The 10,268-nt window shown below is 33.5% G+C and overlaps 1 protein-coding gene across 1 annotated transcript; it reads left to right on the top strand.

Annotated features, from left to right (window-relative positions):
- Nucleotides 1-1,140: 1,140 nt before the first annotated feature.
- LOC132191283 (10 kDa chaperonin-like) lies at nucleotides 1,141-5,829 on the top strand. Its single transcript, XM_059606230.1, has 3 exons — nucleotides 1,141-1,355; nucleotides 2,135-2,274; nucleotides 5,594-5,829. The coding sequence occupies exons 1-3, from the start codon at nucleotides 1,251-1,253 to the stop codon at nucleotides 5,640-5,642; spliced, it is 294 nt and encodes a 97-aa protein (XP_059462213.1). The 5' UTR covers nucleotides 1,141-1,250; the 3' UTR covers nucleotides 5,643-5,829.
- Nucleotides 5,830-10,268: the final 4,439 nt, after the last annotated feature.

Here is a 10,268-nt window from a genome sequence, read left to right on the forward strand (position 1 = left end):
CTTTGGCTTTGATACCATGTTAAATTACCAGTTATCTCAAAAGCTTAAGCTGATAAAAAGAGGTAAATTTAATTACTTAATAATTACTTTAACGGCAACAACAACAAGAAAATGCCAGAAGAGATGGTTAAACTATGGCAAAAATCCAGAAAAGTTTTCAAAGAGAGCCAAGATAAATTTTGTAAAGAGTTGTTTAAGGATAGAGAGAGGAAATTAATCATTTATGGTATTTCTCTAGCATTTATTTGAAATAACATTTAAATGAGATAAGGAAAGTTATTGTAGAGTTTATTTAAATAGAAAAACAAAAAATAGTTTGGTTCCCTAAACCTAAAGAAAATCTATGAGTAAGGGTAGAAACCACATTTTTTATTTTATAACTATATCACAATGCTGACTTGGCAATCACAACTAATGCTTAAATTTGATTTTGTTTTGAAGAATGACTGATCTAAGAAATAGTTAGGACTCGTACATTAACATTATGAAATAATTGAAAAATAAAAAATATTGTTTTAATGTTACTTTAAATAAAAAAACATGATTATTTTCAAGGGATAGCTTAGTCGGCCTGAGATTATGTCTTACTAGTTCGAATCCCTTCTCTCTCTCTCTCTCTTTACCTTTTACTTGTGCACGCAAAACAAAAAAAAAAAAAAAAAAGAAAAAGACAAACTCAAATGCATGGTTTTAAAATTTGACACATGGTCGTACCAATTCACAGTGTGACCCATTTAACAATAAGACATAAATACTTCAATAAATTCAAAAAAAAAAAAAAATTACTAATATTTTGAAGGTTTTTTCTAAAAGTATTTTCGTCATTGGAGAGATATGGACAATTTTTGGTTATTTGGGGATATTGTCTCAAACTCTCATTGAAAGTTTGAAGGGACATTATAAATTAGATTTTAGTTTGAAGGAAAATGCTCACTTTTGCCCTAAAAATTTGTATTTTTGGGAATTTTTAGTGAAGTCCTCTAAAATTTATAAATTTGTTTCATTTATGGTATGGTTTTCAATATCGAGGGGGGTGCAAGGCTGAAGTTACATAACGATCCCTTGTGAAAATATGAAAAGATGCATAAGGGAAGGGCTTCTGTGTAATTTCGACATTGATAAACCCTTCCTAAACCCTAGATACAAGCTAAAACCAAAACGACCGCAGACTTCACCGACGGGTTTTGTACTCTCTCTCTCTCTGCCTCTCTATCAATTTGTTCATTTTGGTTTCTTTGTTAGTTTCTGAGATGGCGAAGCGTTTGATCCCACTACTGAATCGGGTTTTGGTGGAGAAAATCGTCCCTCCGTCCAAGACCCACGCCGGAATCTTGCTCCCTGAGAAGGCCACCAAGGTTATTTCTCTCAATTGCCCGACACCCACTTTCTTTTTTTTCTTTTCGCTGTTTTTTCTGCTTCGTCTGATAGATTTTGTTTATTTTTTCGAGAAATCGAAGTGAAATTGAATAAACCCAGCACCCATCACAGGAAAATTAAGTGTATTAGGCTGAATAGAGTGTGAGATTCTTAAGTTTGTTGCTTTTATTTCTTCCCCCTCATTTTCTCAGCAGTCAAATGGGATGCGAAGGTTATCTGTTTCTGGTTTATGTGAAGAAATTTTGGGGGAACTTTCATTTTTTTATCCGTTAAGTGACAAAAATGTGTTAGAATGAGAGCGTTTTTCTCTATTTTATGTTCTTTGTTCAGCCTAACGTACTTGTCCATTCATATGTTTGTTGATGAGGAAACAGAAGAATACAGAATAGAAATCAAATTTATTAGCATATTTGTTGTTGTAGTTGTTATGATCGGTAGAAGAAGACTGTTGATGAGGGGGAAGAAGAGCTGAATAGCTGTGTTGGGCTAGTGGGAAGATATTCTTTGTTTTGGCTTCTCAAAAATGGAAGATATCTAAGTTTAATGTTTTTTGTCCTCTCCTTTTGCTACACATTTTCAGCGGACAGGCAGAGACAGTTTCACTTTTTCTTAGTATAAACCATTTGTTTGCTATTGTTATTCAATGCTGTCTTCTTCCTCTTTTTTTGTTCTTGTTCCTGATTGTGACCTTAGTTTGAAGTGCTTACTGTGGTGATCTCCTCACATTATTGAGAATTTCTCTTGTTTGATACTTAAGCTGAACTCTGGAAAAGTTGTGGCTGTGGGTTCTGGGATTCGTGGTAAAGAGGGAAACTTGATTCCTGTTAGTGTAAAAGAAGGAGACACTGTCCTTTTACCTGATTTTGGAGGAACTCAAGTGAAGCTTGGTGATAAAGAGTATGTGTTGTTTCTCCTTACATCCATTATGTCTTACAATTATAAACTGCCATGTGATTCTTTTCTGTTTACTTTTGATATGGGATCATTATCATAGTTATGTGGTTTGTTTTTCTTTAGCACTTGAGGCTTCAAATTTTCTCTTCTCTCTCTCTTTCTTTTTATTTTTTATTTTTTTATTTTTTTTATTTTTTTTATTTTTTTTATTTTTTTAATTGCATGGTTATTAATTGCATAAATGAACTATAGGTATGACCCATTTAATTTTTATTTAATTTAATTTAATTTTAATTTTAATTTTTTATGCATATCTGATTTTGAAATATTTGAAGATATTGTGGTTATTGTACACAACATGTTACTTGTACGATTAGTGTCTGTAGCCTGATGCATTTCAAAATTATCCTGAGATTTCTTTGTTCATTTTATTCATAGAAAGGTTTGGTCATTGGGTTTGTAATACTCTGGTCCCATATTGGGAAAAGGAGTTGCCCACATAAAATCGGTGGTTTATAGAAAGATACTCATAAATAACCCCAAGGAGTTGGCCTAAGTGGTGTAGGCCTTGGTCTTAGGTTTGTTCCCTTTAAGGTCCAAGGTTCAACACCTTATAGGTGCAAACAATCTCTTGGGGCCACACCCCCTGGTGAAAAGCCAGCGATTTAACCAGTTCCGTGTAAGGAAACTTTCGAGGGTGCGGTGCACGAGATCGGAGTTTACTCTGCAGGGGTGAGTCCGGAGGGCCTAGCCTTAGAGAGGTTTCCCAACATAAAAAGAAAAAAAAAGAAAAAAAAGAAAAGAAAGAAAAGAAAGATACTCATAGATGCTAAGTCTCTCATTGCTTACTTATTAAGTGAAACTGGACTTTATAATTGATTATAGGGAAGCTCCAAATTTACTAATTTTTTTGGGGTAATAGCACAGATATGTTAGCATTTTTTTTTTGGTCATTACAAACTCCACCTTTAAACCCCCGACATCCTTGTCAAGGCCATGTCATGTGGTGCTAACAGTACCACATGGCATTACTAGGTGATTCTGATACCATTTGTAATATCCTGGTCTCATATTGGGAAGAAGACCCACCCACATAGAGTAGGTGGTTTAATAAGTGATTATAAGGAAGTTCCAAATTGACTAGACCTTTTGGGGTAATAGGTTAGCATTTTTTCTTGGGTCGTTATAAATGGTATTAAAGCCTTCTAGTAATGCCATGTGGAGCACCGCATGATGTGGCTCTGACGAGGATGTCAAAGGTTTAAGGAGGAGAGTTTGTAACACCCCTGGTCCCATATTAGGAAGAAGAGTTGCCCACATAAAGTGAGTGATTTATAAAAAGGTACTCATATTGTTTACTTATTAGTTGAAATTTAGCTTTATAACTTATAAGTGATTATAGGAAACCTCCACATTGACTAGTCCTTTCGGGGTAATAGGTTAGCGCTTTTCTCTGAGTTGTTACAAATGGTATTAGAGTCACTTAGTAATGCCATGTAATACTGTCAGCACCGCATTGCGTATCTCTAATGAGGACGTTAGGGGTTTAAGGGGGAAGTTTGTAACACCCTGATCCCATATTGGAAGAGTTGCCTACATAGAGTAGGTGATTTATAGAAAGATACTCATAGGTGATAAGTTTCACAGCTTACTTATTAGGTTAAATTGAGCTTTATAAGTGAATGTAGGGAAGCCACTAATTGACTAGTCATTTTAGGGTAATAGTACATATGTAGTTACCATATCTTCTAAATTTAAAATTAACTTTTAGGTTCAAGGTATGGTTCTCACTATCATGAAGCTGATAGTTTTGTTTGCTTGGATATTGCCCTAACTGACTATTCAATTAAAAAAAAAATGTCCTAGCTGATTCCCAATCAGTTTTCCTCTTGTGGGTTCAAAATATAGTTCACTTGAGAATTAAAATCAAGTTCATTGCGCTTTGATTCTCACAGTACATTCTACAAGCCCTAGATATGGATTCTCAAGCTACTGTGCATGACCATCAAAGCTGGTCCCAATGGACAAAGTAATCTATTGGTAATGTTGCTCTTGTGGATCATAATTATCTCTCTATGCATCTTAGGATCTTTGACCATACGACACATTTACTGGATGTTGGTTGGTTTAAGGTCGTTAAAAAAGTCTTTCGCTGTAACCATTTCCAGCTTGTTAGTAGATGCTAACCTTCTCAAGGTCCGGAACTGAAATTGTTACATGATATTAGAATGAGTAATTTTATTCATTACTCCTCTATCTTCCTCCCACCCCCCAAAGTCTAAATGGTGTGGTCGTCTAAACCAAAAAATCAATCTTTATGCACCAAATAGAATGGAAGATCATGTTACATAGGCTTTGAAGGGATGAGAGGGGGCTAGAAGGGTGATGTATAGTATTACTCTAGGGTAGACAATTATCGGCAATTGTTTGGCTTTGATTCTGAACGACTTTCGTATTGCCCTTAACAAGAAAGTTGAAGTAGTAAGGCTGATGAATTGGATATGTTTAGCTTTTGCAGACCAATATACAGTAGAGATGGGGCTAGCCCGCCTACAAATTTCAGAGTATTACCCGATTTGTGTGAAGGAGGCGCTTTGCACGGGTTTGAAGTTTACCTTATAAGAATGGGTACACGAAGTGGCCATGTTTTGGAGGGATTTCTTGTTATAAAAAAAAAAAAAAAAAAATACAGTAGAGATAACAATTTATGTTCACGCATTAGGTCCGGGTTGCGTCAAAATATGGGTGTAAGATTATATACGTCAATTATAATTCAACTCATTTAATTAAATGGGTCAGACCTTTCAACCCTAACATGCTAATTTTGTATTGGGCCTGCGGGTCATGCCAAAAATTGTTAACCTAAATATTGTGTGTTGTGCAATGTCGAAGTATGTGTATAAAACTATATTGATCAATCATAATTTGACCCATTTAATTTAACAGGTTAGACTTCTCAACTTTAACCCGCTCATTTCGTGTTAGGTTTGTGGGTTGTGTTGAAAATTGACAACTCTAAATTATACTCTTGATGGAAGACTTGCCGGTAAATGAAACTCCTACTAATGTACTTGCAATACGTCTGAAAGTTATGCCAGTTACAAGTTCTACCTTTAACGAATTAACATCAAGGAAAAATTGTTTCAACAAATATGTCTTTTGTTAATATACCTGATAGGAACTCATTTTCTTAGAATAATTGGGGCTAATTTTTTTGTGCTGTTCTTTGTTTCAAATGTCTTCCATTTTAGTATCTTATTATATATAATGTAGGCTTTCTGCGACCAAATGCTAATGGAATTTCCTTTTGAATGGATTCCAGGTATCTTCTGTATCGAGATGAAGACATATTGGGAACACTGCATGAATGATGTACTACATGACCTGAAACCTTAAATGCTGCCTGTTGAAATAGTTTATGAGACATTGTAGTAGGTCATGAGACATCAGATGAAAGAAACATTTACTTTTCTATTATCTGGTTAATGACACTCTTGAAAATAAATCATCGTCCCTTGTTTTAATTTAATTATTTCCACTTGGTGGTGTTTTAGTTTAGTCCAGTTTAATTAAGGAATAGGGTTTCTGATATTTTGAAGTGAAATGTGTGCAGCCAGTGAGAATTTTAGGTTACATGTGCTGTATTGTAACCCAATAGTCCTCATGTAACTCTGCTCTTCTCTCTAGGAACGCTATCCATAGTATCAACAATTGCTCCAAGTGTTTTCGTTCAAGAAATAAGGAGTGAACTTATAAGAAACCTTGGGAACAATTAACTCTTTCTTACTATCTTACAAGTTGCATGGATCCTTGCCTTAGAACTTGCAGGGCATCCTTGGGGATCGAATTCAGGTAGGACTGGCGATTTGGGTTGGCGGTTGAGTTTTAACTGCTTGACTCGCTAACCCATTAAGGGTCAACCTGAACGCGATTTATTTTAGATAAATAGGTTAAACTCTTCAATTCTTACACGGCCTGCTTGGTTCGTTTAGTAAACGGGCCAACTTGTTTGACATAATTTAAACCTAAATACGACTCATTTAACTTGTTTAACCTAATCAAACATGACTTGTTTGAGTTGTTTCAATTCAGACACCACTTGTTTGACTCGTTTCAATATGTATTTATCATACAAAATATATATAATTTCATAAATTGGTCAAGCGTGCTGACTTGCGATTGACTTGTTTATTAAATTCTAATCCTCTTCTAAATTCGTGTCGAGTTTGTGAGCCGTATAAAAAATTGTTAGCCCTAAATCCAAGTCGGGCGATAAAGTTATAAGATCTAGATTTCCTGCATTGCAAGGTATGCACTTTCCTAAAATCCTTGTCGTTCATTACACTTGATGGTCACAAATATGTCATGTTAGTGATCCAGGTTAAAACCTAAAACAATATTTGAAAAAATAAAAATAAAAGAGTAATGCTATTTAATAAACTGTTATACATCATCATACAATTTGATGATATGCCAGTCAAAATTAGCACTTGTATAAAAAAATAATTAAAAACTAATTTTCATTACTACGTCATACCAATTATACAAGAGTTGTACAATAGGATGCTATTTCTCCCCCTATGCGCCATTTTAACTTCTTTTCTCTCCCACCTTCTTCCATCTGGATCTTCTATGTTACAACTTTCCTGAGAGAAAGGGAGAAATGACGTCAACTAGGATTTTTTTTTTTTTTTTTTTTTTATTATTATTATTTTTTTTTTTTTTTAATATTGTTTTGAGTTTTCATATGGTTCGATGATGTGGCATGAGTTCAATTACAGTGAAGATTCTAAGAATTAAATCTCTTGGAATATTTTAGGTAGAGTAATGCTGCACGTACACTAATTTCTTCATATTCATATGTGGCTTTTGAAATCACCATTAGATTAAAGATTCATCCCAAATCTAATGATGATTTTAAAATACATCTATAAATGTAAAAAAACGAGTGTAAAAAAGTGGGAGTGTGTATAAGGTAATTACTTTGGAGCGCTATTACTAAAACTACTTGTCACTGTAATTGCGGTGAAATTTTGCTATAATATATATTTTTTAAAAACTATAATCATGAACACAAGAAATCACTAGAGCTCTGATCTATGATTAGATTTGTCATAAATAGATTGAAAGAACCTGATGAACGGATCCATCTCCAAATAAACCAAACAAGCAATATTTTTCACATATTAAAATTATTCAACAATAGAGCACATAGATAACAACAACACAAAATCAATCACAATTAAAACGAGGATTTTGTTGATAAAGTGGAAAATCTTTTGAACATATTAAATGAAAAAAACTACTTTGGAGTAGCCAAACTTGTGAAATCACTAGCAAAGAAGATCCATAATACAAACACAAGAAAACATACAACCCAATGTAAATTCTAGACTGAAAAATGCTATGCAGGTGTATATCACACAATATGCAGAATTAATAGATAGTAATCTATAAACAATCAATCACCAAAATAATCAAAACAGTAAATCAATCAGACAATGACTTTGGTGACAAAGAAGAAACATTTTAGAATTTATTCTAAAAGTAAAACCTCTCCGGGGCAGCCAAACCTAAGAAATTACTATAACAAAATATTCCGAGATTACAAACACGGGGAAACACTTACAACCCTTTGTAAGTCCTTGGCTCTGTAAGACCGACAATCGACAAGTCTCTAGCTTGTCTCCTTATTCACAATTTTCTTCACACGTGATTCTCCTTTATTGGACCAAACCATTTCAAATATGAAAAGAACACAAAACATTGAGTTTTGACACATCCAATAGGGCTAATTTAAAAAACCTAACAATCTCCTCACCTGGCCATTTAGCTACAAAACTCTAACACTAGAAAAACAACAAATATTAAAGGAAAATAGAAACACTTACAAACTCGCGCAATCTAACTTAAGGAATTTTGACCTTACACCTTAAAACGTGTTTTAGATGAAAACTGAATGACACGGACTCAAATTGATTCAATTAAAATCCCATTGTGCTTGCCTTGGGATCCTCTACTGAATGGTAGAATCTTCGAGAATCTATTTTTGACAAAAAAAAATAAAAAATAAAAAAAATTGCAGTTTCTGACAAGTAGGTTACTATTCACTCGTCAAAAAGACACATTTTTAGTATCACTTTATTTCTAAATTAGGTTCACAAATAGTTTTTCTTGACATAAATTAAAAAAATGACAGGCGAAAAGAGAATAACTCTCTAAAATGAAAGTGCAAAAAGTTTGTTTTATAGTAGGTTTTTTGTTTAAATAATAATAAAAAATAATTGATGTGCTATAAAAAAGTAAGAATGTTGGGAAGTTAAAATTTTTTTGAAAGAATTGGGACTTCTGAAGTCTTTTGTCAAGCAATGCCTTAGCTTTGGTTCAAGAATACTTGCTTTTTCTCTCAAGTAAACTGGAGTGATGACTTTCTACCCAGCATAAAAAATTAAATGATCTGAGTACCTGGGTTGTCTAGCCCTAAAAAAGAAACACGTATTTATAATTTTGTAAGGATTTGTGTAAATTAAAAATAAAATTTTTCGCACTAGTTAATGTTAAAAATGTATGTTACCCATTTTGTTATCTTGTGCTAAAATCGAAATTGGTCTCGAGTGCTCTCAAATGGAAACATATAATGAAGAGAGAGAGAGAGGCTTACAATTTTGTATTTCTTTTCTATGAAGTGGCCAAACAAATACCATAATAAACTCAAAATATAAAGAAGTGGCCAAACAAATACCATAATATATAAACTTAAAATATAAAGAAGAAATATTAGGAAATACAATGCTTTTCTCTTCGGAGGTTTATTTAGAAACAACATATGGAGAGAGAGAGGGGCATGTGAGGAAGTATACTAGATCCAATATTGGTGTTCATGGACTTTGTGCAACTAATAGTACATTACAATGCTAAGCCAAGTTCGTGTCGGCAATCTTTTCGGCATCTTTCAACACGATTCAAGTCAAAGAAAGGTTCATTTGGCAATTCTACCCTGTGCTTATTGCACATTCTATAACACTTTTTTAATTCTTCCTTTTGTTCTTCAGTAAGTGCTCTTAAACCATTACTTTGTTTGGAAGTTTTCTTCTTTCGTGATTTAGCATCATCGTGTGGAGAGAAAGAGAGAAGTTGAGTGGAAAGTGGAAAGGGATGTTGAGAGGGTTGTAGAGGTTGAGAGAAAGAGAGAAGTTGAGCAGAAAGTGGAAAGGGATTTAGAGAGGTTTGTAGAGGTGGAGCGAAAAGGGGAAGGGGATGATCCTCATTTGCATGCACCAGAACTAGAAAAAGGGTTACTCACAGCATTATCATCACTATAATACCTTTCATATCACTTCCATCCATAGTTCCTCTCCCTCTCTGGGGATTGCTTATTTTTAGCAACTCTAGGATGAATCCATAATCTACAAAGACATTTTGAATTTATAAATATCATAATTTGAAATTTACTTAGTTTATAGAAAAAGAAAAATTATGTTTTTATTTAAGCCAAGAGTTTTTTTAAGAGTGGTAACCTTGGAAACGCTTGATGCCTCTTGACTAACATGAATTTTGGTTAAGGTCATGTCTCGTGACCCTTGAAATTTTATTATACTCATTGAGCAATTTCTAAGAGTTTCTATTTTTGGAAAATGTCGTGTCTAGTCGAGCATGAAAGTTGCATTTGAATTTGTTGTTGGGAATTTAACTTTGGGTGAGATTGTACAATCAAACTGTCTATTTTAATTTCGTATACTTTTCTTAAGGATATGTGAAAGAACATGTTGGCTTCAAAAGATAGCATATAAAAGTGTATAAGATTATTTAAATTACATACCATTGCTTAGAATATGAAAAAAAAAAAAAAAAAAAAAACTTGTTGGGTATATCGTAATTTGAAATTTACTTAGTTTATAGAAAAAGAAAAATTATGTTTTTAACTTAGCCAAGAGTTTTTTAAGAGTGGTGACCTTGGAAACGCTTGATGCCTCTTGACTAACATGAATTCTGGTTAT

This window comes from Corylus avellana, chromosome ca9 (genome assembly GCF_901000735.1).
Source record: "Corylus avellana chromosome ca9, CavTom2PMs-1.0".
Taxonomy (NCBI): domain Eukaryota; kingdom Viridiplantae; phylum Streptophyta; class Magnoliopsida; order Fagales; family Betulaceae; genus Corylus; species Corylus avellana.